Here is an 18,575-nt window from a genome sequence, read left to right as displayed (position 1 = left end):
GACATTCTTTGGCTCCAAACTATGAAGTCAGGATACAGAGTCATCCTCTGTACCTTCTTGCCTCTACATATGATGTAGACCTAATTAAGGTATTTCCCAAGAAAACTGTCCCTGTATTAGTAAGTTGATTTAGCTATGTACTTTTTTTGATTGAAAGAACAAGCGGGGACTAAATTCTTTAGTAAAATTATTCTCAATAGCATCTCTTTTTCTCCCTATATATACACACACAGGTGTGTGTGTGTGTGTGTATGTGTATACATTTTCAATACTGGGGGCTGAACTCAAGGCCTTGAACATGCTAGGCAAATGTTCTACTACTGAGCTGTAGCTCCAGTCCTTAGGAAAGTTTTTAATAACAATGAATTTGCTGCTCTGAGTAGAAAAGTCAGTGGATGAATCCCTTCCTCTCATTGGGAGGTCAATGAAAATTTGTTTTTATTTTCTAACAGACCCAGAATGAAGTTCTTATCTCATCCCTTTCTACCTATGAATCAAAACTTAATTTGGGGGCTGGAGATATAGCTCAGTTGGTATAGTGCTTGCTTTGTAAGCACAAGGCCCTGGGTTCAATTCCCAGCACCACAAAAAAAAAAAAAACCAAAAACTTAATTTGGGGGCTGGGAATGCTCATGCATGAGGCCCAGGCTTCTATCCCTGGAACAAAACAAACAAACAAACAAACAAAAAAACTGAATTTGTGACAAAATATTAATTTATTTAAAGGCACAGTTCTGTCCTTTGAGTGAAAGAGAAAGGGCAAAGGGCACAGTAAACTTTATTACTTAAAAATAATTCTAGGACTGGTAAAGTAGCTCAGCAGAATGCCTGCCTAGCATATTGCAATGCCCTGCATTTAATATCCAGTAACCCTTCCCCTTAATCTTATTTCCCAGAAAACTCCTTCCAGTCAATCAAGACCCTGTTCCACAATTACCACTCCTTCCAAATAAAATTTTTGTTCCCTCTGCCTATTTTTAATTAATTTTTTAGTCAGAACTATAAAGCAACTGTGGGGGAGAGTGAAGGTAGAGGGCTACTCTGGTCACACTGAAGCCTCAAAACCCAATGAGCTGATATGAGAATGGCCTTGGATTAAAAAACAATCATCTCCACTCTTTTCTATAGCTTTGAGGTCAAGTCAAATTATAGTTCGTGATTTCAAATGTACCACAAGGGAAGTAGACTAAAGCAATCTACATGGAATTTTGAGGGAAGCTAAAATTTACAATGAGTTCTGTGAGAGCAATGACCCAAAGGATAGCTGAAATTCTATCCAGAAGAGAGATACATGCACACAGAGTTAGCAATTACTATAACTTCTCACCTTGCCTGCTCTCCTCCTTTTCTTTTCTCTCATTGTCATCACAGAACTTATTTCTTCTTAAATATAAGGCATCAAGTTATAATAATAAAGATGAATTAAAGACAGACTACACTTTGCCCTAGACATCTTAAAATACTTTCCAACAACCGTATTTGTTGCACCAAATAATGAAGGCATTTAAGATGCAAAACATAATTGACATTTCTATTATGAAAAGTCACACATTCTTGGCTCACACAATCAGCACAATAGAGGAATATAATAGTGCAGTTAAGGTAGAGGAACAGGGCAGACCGTCAAAAAAAATCATCAGTAGTAACATTTATGATTAGGGACCCAAAATTCTACCTATTCTTGACAAAATTATACAACCCCAACTCTCAAAAAAAAAAGTGAAAAGAGAAATATGTCTAGAAACTTGTTCAATTCTGTGTCTACAAGCACAGAACTTAAGTCTGACTCAATTTTTTTTTTTTTTTTTAATGAAAATACTTTCAGTCCCCACCTGCCAGAAATTCTTTTGCAAGTTTGGAAAGGAGCCCGGGAATTTTAAGTTTACTTAAAAAGCTCCCCAGGGACTCTGGTCATCAGCCAGGTTTGTCAGTGCAGGATATACCTTTTCAAGAAGGTCTCCTTCCAATCCTTGCTGACATTCTGGTAGTCTACAAAATGATGGAGGTTGTCCTATAAATATACCTAAACAGCACCATGTGACCTCACCTAATCCCTTTGTGTTCTCCCTCACCCCTAGAATTAGTACCTCATCTTCAGTCCATTCCTCATCACAGAACTCTTCTTTTCTTACCTCCACTCTTGTAGTAACCGAGTAATAATGAACAGAAGGGTAACACAAAGGGAAACTATCACTTCAATATCCGGAAATCCTGTCAGTTCTAACATGAGAGAAGAAAATTCATTTTAGACCATTCTAATAGATTACTGGAATTTTAAATGAAACAAAACCGATCCAAGGGTGGCCTGTGAAGCAGGGCTAAAGGCGGATTAAGAGCTCTTGGACCAAAGAAGGGACAGGCCAAGGTTCTGAAAGAGGAAGAAAAAACTTGAAAGCGAAGCAGGAGGCCGGCGGGCGGCCCGTGCGGGCACTCGCGGGTTTGACACTCGACACCCCCGCCTGCACTCGGGTTGCTAGGAAACAAAAAGGCTCCACGTTCCCTGCAATTCCTCCCGGGCCTGCCGGGACGACCCGGGCCTCCCGGCCTAAGGACGCCACCGGAGGGCCCGACCCCTGCCCCGGGGCGCCAAGCCCAGAGAAACCAGGACGGAGAGCTCGGGCTGAGGGGCGCGGCATGCGGGCCCGGGCCTCGGGCGAAGGGCTGCCCGGGGCTCTGACGCGCCGCGAACAGGCCCCCGAGGCGAGCGGCGCTCAGACAGGCCGCGGGGGCTCGACTCCCTCCAGGCCGCAGTCGCGAGTCGGGGGCCGGATGAGGGACCCAAACGACCACCCGGCACCGCGCGGGGGAGGGGGCGTCTACTCACACGTGCTGACAGGCCGCGGTCCGCACGGGCGTTTTGAGCACCTCCTGACAGACCGGGCAGTAGAAATCATCTTCGGTGTAGGACGTGGCCGCGGACAGCTCCTCGGCCATGACGGGGGCAGAAGAACTAGGCGATGGCGGCGGCAGCGGTCGAGGTGGCGGTGGCGGCCCGGGGCCCGACTCCCTGCGCGGACCCGGGGGGGAGGGGAATCGCGTCAGGAAGAAGCTCGCGCCAGGAAGGGGGCGGGGCCCGGGGCGGGACTCCGAGGGGGCGGGGCCGAACGCAGCGGCGCGCCGGCAGCACGCGCCGGGCCAGGGGCCACCCCTTCTGCCCCCGCCTTCAGGTCGCGGAGGTAGTGCAGGAGAGGTGGTGCAGGAGACCCGGCGCAGGAACCCGCGATTGGTTTCGCTGGCGCTTCCATCTGGGCCCCGGCGCAAGTCAAAAGCCAGCCCCTCTTAGTGGCAACGACACTACGTCCCACCCCCAAGCCCGCCTCCTGCTCAAGGCCACTGGCGAACGGAGCTTGAGGCCCGGCCGCGGTCCCGCCCCGTACCTCATTCGTCGCCGGTGGCCTCACTCTTCCTGGCTGTCGGGCAGCTCCTCACACCTGCCCTCGGTTCTTTCTCCTCCCCAGCCGCAACCCACCCTTTCCCGCCGCTCTTCCCGCTCCCAGTCCACTTCCCAGCGTCCCCGCCCCGCCTCCGCGAGCGAAGACCCTTACTTCTGAGCCCCGGAGCGGCACTGTGGGCTGAGCTGCTTCTTCGTCGCGGGTTCGTGGAGAGGTGACCCTGTGTCGCCGTCGGGCTTCTCGTCCAGCCGCTGCTGCCCTCGCAACCGAGGCCCCAGGGCAAAAGAAGAACGTTGTGCGCAGTGCTCATCGGCCCAAGAAGGGGCGGGACCCGAGGCTCATGGTGCACCGGGATCCCATCGCCCCCGCCAGCAGCTCTCCCGTGGCATAGCGCTGCCTGCAGCCTGCCGGGCCGGTCACCGAACGCTGGAGGGCTTCGCGTACCAGGCCCAGAGCGGAGGGGCGGGGTGACGGGGGCGGCCTCCATAGCAACACGCGCGTGGCGCCTTCGGCAGGTTGTGACGTCAGCAGCTGGGTGCCGGCCTGGTACCTGCACACGCCCCCAGCATCTTGGTAGGGGGATCCCGTTTCTTACCGTTTTTAGCAAATTCTTCAGGTTTCCCAGGGATTTTTCTTCAAAATATATTTCTGATGTTGAGGATTTGTTCTTAACTGTTTGCCGTTGCTACAGTGTTTTGACCTTGCAAAAATGTGTTATGAAACAAGTGATATTTATTATGTGATTTTTAACCCTGGGGTTAGTTAAAAATACGATTCCTTGCGCTGTACAGAGATTCAGTTTTTTGCCTTAAACGCAATGTGACTGATTCTGAAGTGGTGACTAGTCATGTTCACAGTCTTATAACCAACACCTCAGAAGTTTTTTGCGGGGGAGGAGGTTGGTTTTTGATATCTTGGAAGAAAAGGAGGTAGGAGCCTCAATCTTTCATTTCACCAAGTATGTTTTTATTTTTGTGCTCACTTCGGCAGCATTTATACAAAAAAAATTTTAATGAGCCCTTAATTCCCAGATAAATCTCATAATTGGTAAGTGTTTGAGAACCTAACACAACAAGCTGAAAAAGGAGGTAAGGAAAATCTGGGGAAAATAATTTCATTACCATCCTTTGTTAAAGCCCTTAATTATAGTTTAAATGAAGTATAAATAGAAGCCACTTAAAGGGTTGTTTATTCAATACTGCCGTTTATTGTCCCTGGCATGGTTAAATAAAATGTATAGGAGCCAGAATTACACTTGTAATCCCAGCAGTTTGGGAAGCTGAGGCAGGGGGATCTCAAGTTCAAAGCCAGCCTCAGCGATTTAGCAGGACCCTGTCTCTAAATAAAATATAAAAAAGGGCGGGGGATGTGACTCAGTGGTTAAGTGCCCCTGGGTTCAGTCCCGGGATCAAAAAAAAAAAAAAAAAAAAAAAAAAGTATAGGAGATGGTTTGGACTGAGCACACACACTAGGTCCACCAGAGAAGGCCAAAATGGAGTCGCCAAGTTCCACACCACTGTGCTGAAAACAAGGTGTTTATCTGGCCTTGGAAGAAATTAGGAGAGACATAGTAGCCAGATTACCAAAAATCTAATTTTAGCCTGTACAATAAGCAAAACTGTGTTTTAATCTTTACAAGGAAAATAACGGAACTGACCAGTCCCCTTTTTCCTGTTTCAGCTTCCCACTGTCTTTTTTCTGTCTATAAAACCAAATTCCTCTGCTCAATTCATTGGAACACTCCTATTTTATGGAATGAGGTGTTGCCCAATTATCAAATCGCAAATAAAAACTAAGTTTTTCAAATTTGCTATTATTAGTTTTGACAGCTCTTGGTTAAGCATTATGGAGATATAATGAATTTTGCTGTCAACTAATTTACATTTTAAATATATATATCAAAATGTGAGAACAAAAAGATGGTATTTGCCAAAGTACTAAATTTTTCATTAACAGTGATTATAATGAGGATAGAAAATGGAATGTTTGGAATTCTGTGGATTTAGAAAAAACCTTACAAATGGTCAATATGCATCTTAAAACAAGGATTCCCAGAGTAACAATTATTTGATGAATAGCTAATTTCTACTGCTAAACTACAAGATTTTGTATTTTTCTTCTTTTTGCTTCTTAGCAGCAAGTGCACTGGAAGCAGGACAGGAAAGCTAATTTTAGCTTCAAATTTCCTAGGAGGAGGAAGAATACATTGTGGGAGGGGCATTTGATCATGGTATTTCAGGTGCTTTTCAAACCCTTATAAAATGATGCTCAGATTCCAAATTTCACAATTTTGATAGTATTTCAATTCATATCTTACTCATTATGAATGCTTTAGTAAATGAAGTGTATTTTTTATATGAGTGTTTCTCTTTACTCACTGGGAATTCCTATCCACAACATTAATTTTGTGACTTTTACCTTATTTGCTTTATTTTTTTATAACATTAGCTTTATTGTGCCTAATCCAAACATTTGTCTTACTTCCTATGTATTCTAAGAAGTCATTTAGTGTACTTATTAGCATGTAGTTGGTAATATGTGAAAATCCATCAGCAAATTAGGTGTAAGGAAAATTTAGTTACCCTCTGAGAGTTAAACTTAAAAAAAATCTTAATTACCAAATGACACAATCGTCTGTCTTGGCAACATTTCATTTGAAAAAGTACTTGATATTCTACTAGGAACGTCACAGATTTACTCAGAATACGTTCAGCTGTGTAAATAAAATGTTCTCAGCCTCTGGGCAGTAGAGTGAGGAACCCTAAATGTGCAACCATTTTGATAAACTATCACAATTATTTATTTGTTTTGTTTGTTTTTTGCATTATAGATATTGAACCCAGGGGCACGCTACCACTGAGCTTCATCCCCAGCCCTTTTGTTTGTGGTGGGTTTTTTTGTTTGTTTTGTTTCGTTGTACTGGGGTTTGAACCCAGGAGCTCTTAACCACTGAGCCACATTCTTAGCCCCCTTTTTTATTTTTTATTTCGAGAGAGGGTCTCACTGAGGTGCCTAGGGCCTTGCTAAGTTGCTGAGGCCTCTTGAATTTCTGGAATGACAAGCATGTGCCATGTTGCAAAAGTCTAAAACCTTTAGGTTAAAACACCCAATCCCTCTCAGCCTTCTTCCCTCAAAATGGCAGCTGAGGGACAAAAGGGAGGGCCAGGGGGGATAGCTGACATGAACTTGAGACACACTTGATGGGGCATCTAGGTCCTGAAACCTGTATGTTTTCTTTTGAATGTTTGCTAGATTTTTCTTTCAAGATGTCCAATTTTGGCTGCTCGTTAAGGTGCAATGAGGTTCACATCTGTAATCCCAGCAACTCAGGAGACTAAAGCAGAAGGATTGAATGTTCAAGGCCAGCTTTGGCATCTTAATGAGATCCTGTCTCAAAAAATGAAAAGGGTTGGGGATGTTACTCAGTACTCCTGGGTTTGATCCCTAGTACCAAAAAAATTAGAGATGTAATGAGTCCTGGGCATTCTGTTGCTGGAACTTGCTGGTGAAGACAGCTCCAACCTATCTTGGCTGCATCAGGGCCCATGGCCCTGTGGTCCTACCTAGTTGATTCAATTTCACCAACACTGTGGAACCTGAATCTCTACCACAATTATCTCTGAGTTCCTTAACTGTCAACACAGCAGGCCCTTTAACAGACCTTCTGGTTCTTGAGATGTGAACAGAAGTCAGAGGAGTTCCAGGAGAGGGGAATCTCTACTCAGGACAAGTGGGGTCCTTGGCATATGTTACAGAAAAGGATTTCAGCATGTCAGAGACAGAAAAAAGTTTACTTAGGAAAGCAAAGATACATTTAAGGGAGGATGTGGGCTATCTCAAGAGTGAGAAGCTTTTGGAATAAAGCAAGGGAGAATGCAGACCATCTCCAGATGGAGAGACAGAAACCCATTGGTGTGGGGTGTTAATGTTTATAGAGAGATGGTTGCTAGGACTGGGCTAAAGGTGGAGCCAGAGCAGAATTACACAATTTGGTAGTAGTTTTCTCAGCACTTTCGCATTGCCCTCAAAAGGCACTGGCTAAGAATATGGGCTAGGGTACTCAGGAATGCTTGTTTTGTCTTTCAGTAGTTTGTGGATGTTTTCTGCATGTTGGTGGTTCATGGGTATTTCTCAGGAGATTCAGTCTAATTTTCTGCATCTCCAAATTCCTGTCTTAAGCACAGCTGCAGTCCATGACATCCCTTTGTGCCCTTCCTCTGATGCCCTGGAGGGAGATTCATTTTGCATCACTGAATCAGGAACTGGCCTACCTCCTCTCTGTTAAACAAAATAATCAGTATTCTCTCATTTAAACCATTTTCAATTGTTTTCTTTGTTATTTGTTGCCAAATATATCTGAGGTAGGCATTTGCTCAGTAACAAGTAGATCCATGTTCCTACCCTTTTCCTTATTCTGCTCTATGTTGCTGGATCTGACTGTGTTTCCCAGTTTCCCTTTCAAACTGACCGCTGGCTACCTTCAGCCAATGGGAAGCACTGATGAGATACCAGAAGGAAAGAAGACAGATATATTTCCCCTCTTTCTCTGCTTCTCGCAGTGGCTCAATTTCTTCTGTGGTTTTGGCTTCGCAAAATGGCCCTTCCCTTCAGAGTTCACAGAATGTTCTGCAGTGAGGAGGGGGTGGCAGGACAGGCATGACCTTGGTTCCAGAGTGAACAGAGTGAACAAGGGGTGGCAGTACAGGCATGACAGTTGGTTCCAGAGTGAAGGCTGGCAAATGACTGTAGGCCAGACAGTGTGTTCTCACAGGGGTCTTTCTCTCTCTTTTTTTTTTTTTTTTTTTTTAATATTTTGTTTTAGTTGTAGGTAGACACAATTACTTTATTTTATTTTTATGTGGTACTGAGGATGGAACCTAGTGCCTCACACATGCAAGACTCTACCTTTGAGCCCCAGCCCCAGCCCAGCTTTTGCATTTTTACATGGTTAAAAATTTGAAAGGAAATTGGTATTTCTCAACACAGGAAACCTATGTGTGATTCAGGTTTCAGTGTTAATAAAGTTTTATTGAAACTTTGAAAAACAAACAAACAAAAAAAACAGATGGCCCTTCCCTTGATGGTCCCACTTCCTGCTAGGCAGTCCCTGACTTTTCTTAGTGACTTAGTGTTTACCTTACTGTTACTCTTAGACTTTGAGCTCTTGTAGCTTCTTTTTAATTAGTTTACCATATTAAACATTCTCTACTGAACTATCAATTGTGAACTCTACTTCCTGATTGGACTTTGTTCCTTTGCCTAACTGAATCAATACTTCAGAAGTAGATAGGAGGCAAGTGAGAAATGCAGCAAAAGTGGTCCCTGTTCCCCAAAGAAAAGTAACTGAGTCACTTTCCATTGCAAGTTTAAATTCTCTCTCGTATCTCTGCGAATTAGCACAAATGGAAATTCAAAAGTCAGATTAAATTATAGAAAATAAAAGAATTTACCCTTTTATAGCACACTCTGTGACAGTTAAATTTCAATTCATTCATAAATGTCATTACTAACATGCATTTTCATGCCACTCACATGCCATTTAACTTTTGCTCTCTCTACTGGAAATTGATCCCAGGAACACTATACAACTGACCTACATTCCCAGTCCAATTTCATTTTGTTTTCAACAGGGTTTCCCTAACTTGCCCATGCTAGCCTTGAAATTGCAATCCTCCCACCTTAGGAGCAACCCAAGTTGCTGGGATTACAGGGATGTGCCATCACTTGCAGCTTTCTCTCCCTCCCCACCCCCACCCTCCATCTCCCCTACTCTTTCCTTCCCTTCCCTTCTCTGCCCGCCCTGTGCATGCTAAGATTGCTCTCTGTCTGTGACCTAAACTCCAAGACCCTGGCCATTTAATTTCATACCAGCAGTATTTTTACATACTGTTGTACAGCTGCCATTTTTTATAATATTCATATGTGTAGCTCCAGTGGCCCTGTTATCTCTTGAAATTCAGCTTTTATGGTACAGTTAACTAGACTACAGATGTGTATAGTCCCAACCCATGCCAACTCTACTCTCACCAAGAATGTGGAACTAAGATTTCAATATTCAGTTTTTATTAAATGCAATGCCTTAACTTCTAGGTAGGTTAAATCAGGAGCTATGGGACAAGGCAACCACCATCTGCCTTGCCCAAACACAGAGGTCAATCACTAGAAAGAAAGCAAACCAACAATAAAACAGATATTCTGAATCCTGTCCTCAGAGGCAAAACCCTAGTTAAAGACAAATGATGGCAGACATTTCAACAAGTTAACTCATGTTCCATCCCCAGTCCTTTTTAAATATTTTATTTAAGAGACAAGGATTTCACTAAATTGCTTAGGGCCTTGCTAAATTGCAGAGGCTGACTTGGAACCCCCAATCCTCCTGCTTAGCCTCCTAAATCACTGGGATTACAGGCATACACCACTGTACCCAGCTTCTTTTCATTTTTGAGAGAAAGCTGTAAAGCTGAAGCTAAATGATCTCTGTCTTCCCTTCTCTCTTCTCCCACCCTCATCCTTTTCCTTTTTATCTTTCCTTTGCTTAAAATGTTTATTGATTTTATTGACATCATCTGGGCATTGTTCTGTCCTGTCCTCATACCCATGACAGAGGCAAAGATAACAAGATTAGTTCTGGTAAAACAGATGCAAAAACCTAATACTAATTTTGTTGCTGTTGTTTTGTTATACTGGGGATAGAACTCAGAGATGCTTTACCACTGAGTTACATGCCCAGTTCTGTTTATTTTTTATTTGGAGATAGGGCCTCACTAAGTTGCTAAGGCTGGCCACAATTTTGTGATCCTCCTGCCTCAAACTCCTGAGACTCTGGGATTACAGGCATGTGTCACTGCCAGCAGCCTACCACCAGTTTTAAAAATCAAAATCTAAGTTTTAAAGAAATCAGAAAAACCCTTCAGTACACATAAATACCCCTGTTTCTGTACATAAAGTTTAATTATTTCAGCCTTCATCCTCAGTAAATAGGCATGTCCTACCTTTGCCAAAAGAGGTAATCCAAAATTCTTTCCAACCATTTTTTTTCTAGAGGCAATGTCATAAGACCAATATTTTCCCAGTCCAGTATTTCCAAATACTTCTTCCTTTATTTGACTCTTAATCTGATCCAGTTTTGACATCTCATGATCTTGCAATCTTCAACTAAATTGTAAATGTAATACCTTTCAAGTACCCTATTATTGGTACCACAATGGAGAACAAATACAACTACAATGGCATTTTCCATTTAGAACATGGGGCAATGGGAAGAAACCACAGGACATGTACTACCTGTGGCTGGATAGATAATAAAGCAAAGCAAAGAACTGTCTAGTCTCGTGGACTTCACTGGGAAGACTTGGCAGTAGTGAGAGTTCCGCTGTCAACTAATCTGGTTCCTCTGATATTCCCTGCTGGTATCATTTCTATTGGCAGGGAAACATCTAAAAATACATTAGAAGGTCTGGGGGTATGGCTCACTGGTAGAGCGGTACCATGCTCAAGGCCCTGGGTTTGATTCCTGGTACCAAAAAAATTAAGAAAAAAAGGACATTAAATGAACTATCTTGTTTGGGAAGAAGCAATGATGTTAGTAAGCTTTCTGTTCCTGTAACAATATACCTGAGATAATTAACTGAAAAAGGAAAGGCTCACAGTTTTAAAGTTTCCAGTTCATGCAGTTGACCCTATGGCTTTTGGGCCAACCAATCTTAGTGAAACAGTCCATCACAGCAAGAGCACGTGGTAGAGCAAGCAATTCACCTTGTTACAGTTGGGAAGCAGAAGAGAGAAAAAGAAAGGGGCAGGGTCCCACTACTTGTTACAAGGTCAGGCCCCCAATGATCAGAAGATAACCCAATAGACCCCACTTCTTAAAAAATTCCACCACCTCTCAATAATGCCAAACTGGGGAGTAAGCATTTAATACATGGGTCTTTGAGGAACACTTCAGATGTAAATTGTAGCAGGAAGAGTATATTTCGTTTGTAACTCTTTTCTTTCCTCTTTTCTCCCCGCTTTTGTAGTGCTGAGGATCTAAGCCCAAGGCCTTGTACATACTAGGCAAATGCTCTTTCCCACTGAGTTATACCCCTAACCCTGCATTTCCATATCCTTTTTTTTCTTTTTTCTTTCTTTTCTTTTCTTTTTTTTTTTTTTTTTTTTTTTTTTTTTTTGGGTGCTGGGGATCGAACCCAGGGCCTTGTGCTTACAAGGCAAGCACTCTACCACTGAGCTATCTCCCCAGCCCCCCTTTTTTCTTTATTCATTTTTAAGTATCAGAATTTGGAAATAAGGACCTGAGGTTAAGGAACTAAAACATTAGTTTTAATGAATCACTGGCCTATTATAAATAAAACTATCAGTTTAATTTTAGTGGAGCTTCCCAAAAGCAAACATCAAAAACTTTGTCAGGCCTGCAGGACTACTAAACTGAAGATTGAAGGCTGGCAAACACCAAGGGCATTTCTGTGTTTCAGCAGTTACTCTGGGGAAGCACAGTGTACACTGCTGGACAAACTTTATCTCAGGAAAGCGTAGATGAAGAAAGCCGACGGGGCTGGCAGAGAGCTCTTCATCGCTTACCTCTAAAATATCACCATTGCCCTCAAACTGGTTCTAGTCCACTGTACTTGAAAAGCCAATGTGAGTCACACTGGAATGGCTCAGAGAATTGGGATTCCCCAAACCCTCCATTGCATTCATTCCTTCCTCTTCTAGATGCCAGGCTTTCCTGGTCAGCATTTCTAACTTATAAAACAGAAAGGGAAGTAAATCAAAAAACTGACTTGGGTCCTTCAGTCCAACACATAATTACTTTCTTGACCTGGACCTCAGCATTCTCTACCCACTTCTAAGAAAATCTCAGTGGGAGAGTGTAAATTTCTTATTGAATTTTATTTAAAGTAATCAGGAAAAAAAGCTACACAAACTGATTTATCAGTCTGGGCCTAATCAGGAGAGAGAAACCATGGAATAATTTGAACAAAGAAAATACAAAGAATTTTAGCCAGGTGTAGTGTTGTGCATCTAATCCCAGCTACTCAGGAGGCTGAGGCAGGAGGTTCACTGGAGCACAGGAGATTAAGGTTAGTTTGGGCAACATAGCCAGACCCTGTCTCAAAATAAAACAATACAATAAAATAATTTAAAAATAGGGTTGGGGGTGTAGCTCAGTGATATAGTGCTTACCTAGCTCGTATGAGGCCCCAGGTTTGATCCCTGCCTCCACAAAAAATAAATAGAGATTATAGGCTGAATATTTGCCCTACCCGTCAGTTCATACGGCAAAACCCTAACTCCCAGTACCTGAGGATGTGACAAGGTGATAGGGCCTGAAAGATGTACTTAAGTTAAAATGGAGGCAATACTACCCTGAATGGCGGCTTAAACCAATAAATACCGAAAAGACAGCACAAACCCAGCAAATGGAAGAGGAAAGAAAGCAAACAAGGATGTGTGCTTTAAGCTTTATAAGAAAGTCTAAAGAGAGGGAAAAGGGAAATACTGAGGAATGCTATTGGCCACCTTCTATTGTTATATTGTGTGCATGTGTGAATATGTAACAATGAATCCCACCATTATGTATAATTATAATGCGCTTATTTTTTAAAAAGAAAAAAAAATCAACCTGTGGTTTAAAAAAAAAATTCTAAAGAGAGACCAGTGGGTAAAAACTAGAAACAGGGAGTAGTGATGTTCAGTCTCTATATTTAAAGACTTTATTTTAAAAACCTCAAGAGCTTTGCCAGTAAGATGACATTTCTTCTTTCCTAAATTTCACTGACAATTATAATTTCCAAAACTCGGTATCACCAAAATGTACATATATACCAAGGTATTTGGCTTAAAAATTTCTTTTGTCATTTTTAAAAAATGGTGGTTTTTAAAAAAACATAACATGAAATTTACCATTTTGGCCACTTTTAAGTGCACAGCACAGTATTACTTACATTCACCTTACGGTACATTAGGCTCTAGGACTTCCTCATATTGCTGAACTGAAACTCTATACCCGTTAGACAACAATTCTGCTTGTTGCAGAACTGGCAACCACAATTCAACCTTCTGTTTCTCAGATTTTATTAATCTGTTAAGTTTTTTTAATTAGAAAGTTATTTTTTCTCTTTTTAAAGTAGTTAAAAACCAGCATGCCACAAGAGCAAATTTTCTGAAGAACTCACCTTTGAAATACTCTCAAAAGACAATATCACTACATATAAAACTTTAACCTTATTACACACATTACTAAGAATGTTTTGGGACTGGGAATATAGCTCAGTTGGTAGAATGCTTGCCTTATAAGCACTAAAGCCCTGGGTTCAATCCCCAGCACTGAAAAAAAAAAAAGTTTTGACAAAAACAGTGGCACCTGCTTATAATTGCAGCAATTTGGGAGGCTGAAGTAGGAGAATTACAAGTTCCATGCCAGCCTCAGCAACTCAGCAAGACCCTTAACAACTTAGTGAAAAATAAAAAATAAAAAGACGGGGGGCTGGGGAGATAGCTCAGTTGGTAGAGTGCTTGCCTTGCAAGCACAAGGCCCTGGGTTCGATCCCCAGCACCCAAAAAAAAAAAAAAGAAAGAAAAAGACGGGGCCAAGGTTGTGGTTCAGTGGTAGAGTGCTTGCCTAGCACATGTGAGGCACTGAGTTTGATCCTCAACACCTGAATAACGTTATGCCCATCTCCATCTTAAATTTTTTTTTAAATAAATAAATAAAAAGGTTATAGCTTACTGATAAAATGCCCCAGGTTCAATCTCTAGTATCCCCCCCAAAATATATATATATATTATAGGTTTATATATAATGTGTTTATATGTGTTTCAATGGGACAAAGTTAAATATGCTTAGGAGTATATCCAAACATACTGGATATAAAGAATTAAACAATTTCTTCATTTTACCTGATTACCTGGACTAGCCAATTTTATTTGGTTATCTAGGATGATTCAGCAGCCGACTATGCTATATAATCTAGAGCAAATTAAATGCAGAAATTATAATGTATAACGTACAGTTGTCCTTTGAAATTAGCACCATATCTCCAATATTGAAGCCAAGGGAAAATCTGAATAAACCCTCCATCTTCATTTATTTTCAGTTACTTTCTTTTACCACCAATCTTAAGAGGTCACATACTCATACCTTTGCTATAGATAACACCTCTAACATATGAGTCATGAAGGTAACAATTACCTGAGACATTTTTCAGTACCTTGAAGCCTATAAAAGTCTATCTCAACCCAAATGAAACCATCAACCATTCATTTGGACCTGTGAAGGTATGTGATGGGTGATCTCTCAACATCAGAAGACTGAAAATTCCACTCTCAGACCATGCTAATGCTACCATTCTCTGAACAGGAGTCCTGTGAAGAGCAATGAAGTTTGAATATGCACGCACAGACCACCAATTTCTTTGCTTCCTGTGTTAGCCAGCTTTTTGTCACTATGACCAAAATATCTGACAAGGACAATTTAAGGAGGAAAATTTATTTTGGGTTTTGGTTTTAGAGGTTTTAGTCCATGGTCAGTGATTCCATTGCTCTGGACCCAAGATGAGGCAGAAATAGTGGCAGAAGAGCGTAGTGAAAGAAAGCTGTCAGTTCATGGCAGCCAAGAAGAAGAGAGAGTACGAAGGGGGGCGCGGAAAGAATGAACCACAGGCAAAATATAATCCCCACAGTATGCCCTGAATGACTTACTTCCTTCAGCCATGCCCTCCTGCCTACAGTTACCACACAGTCATCCATTTAAAGTAATCCCTTGAATGGATTAATCCACTGATTAGATTACAACTCATATAATCAAATTGTTTCACCTCTGAATATTCCAGCACTACCACATGAGATTTTGGGGGGACATCTCATCCAAACCATAACACTTTTCCTTTACCATGGTCACCTTATATAGCCCTACTTCCTTATGTCATACATACTCTTAAACCTTATCCTCAGGGGGTGGATTTGAGACCAGAATTTCTGTCCACATATTTTGGTTGACACATGGATAATCCCTTATCTCTTTTTCAAAACTGACTGGCTACTAAGCAGTTGGCAAAATGATCCTGAACACAAAAGAAATACTGCTTCTTCCATGAAAGCTGCACCACTGGACTGAATCTCTACTTCAGAACTTTTGTCTAGGAGCGAAGTGGTCCAGTAGTTTGGCTTATGCTATGGTTTGGATGTGAGCTGTTCCCCAAAAGCTCACGGGTGAGACAATGTAAGAAGGTTCAGAGGAGAAATGATTGGGTTGTGAGAGTCTTGACCTAATCAGTAATTTAATCCCTGATGGGATTAATTGAGTGGTAACTGGAGGCAGGTGGGGTGTGGCTGGAGGAAGTGGTTCATTGGGGGTGTGGCCACGGGATATATATTTTGTATCAGAGAGTAAATACAAAGTAGTCTGAAGTAGTCTGTCTCTTCCTGATCTGTGAGCCCCTTCCTTGTGCCACACACTCTGCCATGATGTTCACCCTTACCTCAAGCCCCAAGGAATGGAGCCGACCTTCTATGAACTAAGACCTCTGAAACAGTGAGCCCTTTAATAAACTTTTCCTCCTTTAAAATTGTTCTGGTCAGGGCTGGGGTTGTGGCTCAGTGGTGGAGCGCTTGCCTGGCATGTGTGTGTGAGGCACTGGGTTCAAGTCTCAGCACCGCATATGAATAAATAAATAAAAAATAAAGGTCCATTGACAACTAAGAAAATATTTTAAAAAATTGTTCTGGTCAGATCATTTAGTCATAGCAACGAAATAGCTGATTAAAACAGCTCATTTGGCAGGTCTCTAAAGAGAAGAGACACATCTGGCTTGAAGACATTTTTTATTAAGAACATTTTGTCTAAGCTTATGAAACTACAATTTGTTCACTAATTACTTGTCAGATATTTATCTTGTGTCTATTGAGATACATGACACTGTGCCAAGTTCTGGGATAGCAATAATGAGCAAACTGAGACATTATGCTGCTCTTTTTTTCTTGGGGAGAGGGGTGGTACTATGGATTGAACCCAGAGGGGCTTAATCACTGAACCACATTCCCAGTCCTTTTTAGTTTTTTTTTTTTTTTTGGCGGGGGGTGGTGCTGGGGATTGAACCCAGGGGGTTAGTGCTTGCGAGGTAGACACTCTACCAACTGAGCTATATCCCCAGCCCATCCTTTTTAGTTTTTGAGACAGAGTCTTGCTAAATGGCTGAGGGCCTTGTTCACAGAATTGGAGATTGAATCCAGGGTCTCACACACGCTAGGCAAGCACTCTACCTCTGAGCTATGCTGCCATCTCTGATCCGTAAGTTTTGTTTTTTTCTTAAATTTGTTCTAATTAGTTAAATATGACAGTAGGATGCATTTTTCCACAAGTCTTAAAAGAGAAAAACAGTACATCATACAGTGTTCAAGTTAATATCTGATTACTAGCAACTAGATGTTTTATGCATGTGGATTTGACCAGCTGTTTCTCCATTAAAACCATGTCTTTAAGTTCATTGCTTATTTATCCACTGAGGTATTCTTACTAACTTATACTTCTACGTTGTTTCATAAAGAAATTCAGCTAGGTCAGGTGTGGAGACCCACACCTGTAATTCCAACTATTTGGGAGGCTGATGCAAGAGGATCACACATTGGAACCAGCCTGGGCAATTTAGTAAGTCCCTATCTCAAATTAAAATAAAAAGCGGTGGAGACTTAGTTACCTGGTACAGGAGGAGGAGGACGAGGGGGAGGAGGGGAGGGGGAGGAGGGGTGGGGGAGGAGGGGAGGGGGAGGAGGGGAGGGGGAGGAGGTAACGGCAGTGAAGGGGGAGGAAGGGGAAGGGGGAGAAGGACAAATTAAGCAGGAATACTGAGGTTTTAAAATTTTTAATCATTTTTATGACCTTTATATAATGAAAGTATTATTATTTTTTTGGTTTGTTGTTGATACTTTGTTTTTCTGCTACTGGAAATTGAAGCCAGATGTGTTTTAACCCTAAGCTACAAACCCAGCCCTTCTTATTTTACTTTGAGACAGTTGCTGAGACTGGCCTCAAACTTGTGATTTCCCACCTCAGCCTCCTTAGTCCCTGGATCACTAATGTGCACCATTGCACCTGGTGCATTATACTTTTATGTCACCAATAATTCATGATAGAGGAGGGAAGATTGGGGAGACGTTGATCAATGGGTGCAAAGTTATATTTAGGAATAAAAAGTTCTGATGTGCTATTGCACAATAGGATGACTGTAGATAATGATAATGTATTGCATATTTTAAAAAGCTAGGAGAAAGGATTTTGAATATTTTCATAATAAAGAAATGATAAATGTTTGAAGGGATAAATATGCAATGTATGCAAGAACCATACTTACTTATGGTACCCCATAAGTAAGTACAATTTTTATGTTTTTATTCATTGTCTAAAAATTTATTTATTCATTTTTTGCAGTACTAAAGATTGAACCCAGAGGTGCTTTACTCCTGAACTACATGCCCTGCCCTTTTACTTTTTGAGACAGGTTCTCACTAAATTGCCCAGCTGGCCTGGAACTTGTGATCCTCCTGTCTCACCCTTCCAAGTCTGGAATTATAGGTTATGCACCACTGTACCTGGAAAAAAATAAATTTAATTAAATAAAAAACTCTTGGGGTTTGAAGTACAACTCAGTAGTACAGTGCATATTAGCATGCATAAGGCCCTGCATTCAATCCTTAAGACAAAGAAGAGGATAAAAAACACCTCTCATTACAGATCAGGTAGCTGAAATATTTATTAAGTGCCTACCTTGTGCCATGGTTGTAAATATTATGGAGTTTTGTGGTGCATACCTACAAAGAAATTAGATTCTAAAAGGGAGGCACTCAATAAAAATTAAAATAAACATGTAAGTTAATTTCAAATTTTAATAACAGCTATGAAGAAACCACAATAAAACAATAGACAAAATGGGAAAATGGTTTGGTTCAAGTTATGAGGAAAATTCTTTCTGAGCTAAAATTTGAACTGGGAATTCAAATGAAGCAGCCATGTCAAACTCTGGGAAAAGCTTTTTATTTTTTATTTTATTTTATTTTATTTTATTTGGATGGAGAACTGATGTGGTCCTTAACCACTGAGCCATTTTACTAATCCTCAAATCTTTTTTATTTTTTTATTTTGAGACAGGGTCTCGCTGAGTTGCTTCTATTTCGAAATTGTGATCCTCC

The 18,575-nt window shown here is 41.5% G+C and overlaps 1 protein-coding gene across 2 annotated transcripts in view; it reads right to left on the bottom strand.

Moving 5' to 3' along the window:
- Positions 1–3,715, bottom strand: part of Rnf138 (ring finger protein 138) — a 29,593-nt gene extending 25,878 nt beyond the window's left edge. The window contains exons 1-2 of one of the 2 annotated variants that reach the window (XM_047526953.1): positions 3,546–3,715; positions 2,825–3,007 (exon numbers count right to left, since the gene is read on the bottom strand). In XM_047526953.1, coding sequence (XP_047382909.1) covers positions 2,825–2,934 — 110 coding nt within the window. In that variant the 5' untranslated portion in view covers positions 2,935–3,007; positions 3,546–3,715. Of the gene's footprint in view, positions 1–2,132; positions 2,221–2,824; positions 3,008–3,545 lie in introns of those variants that run through there. The other variant, XM_047526954.1, reaches the window with a different exon arrangement.
- Between the last annotated feature and the right edge of the window lie 14,860 nt (positions 3,716–18,575).

This window comes from Sciurus carolinensis, chromosome 15 (genome assembly GCF_902686445.1).
Source record: "Sciurus carolinensis chromosome 15, mSciCar1.2, whole genome shotgun sequence".
Lineage (NCBI taxonomy): Eukaryota > Metazoa > Chordata > Mammalia > Rodentia > Sciuridae > Sciurus > Sciurus carolinensis.
This window is presented reverse-complemented; position numbering and strand designations above follow the sequence as displayed.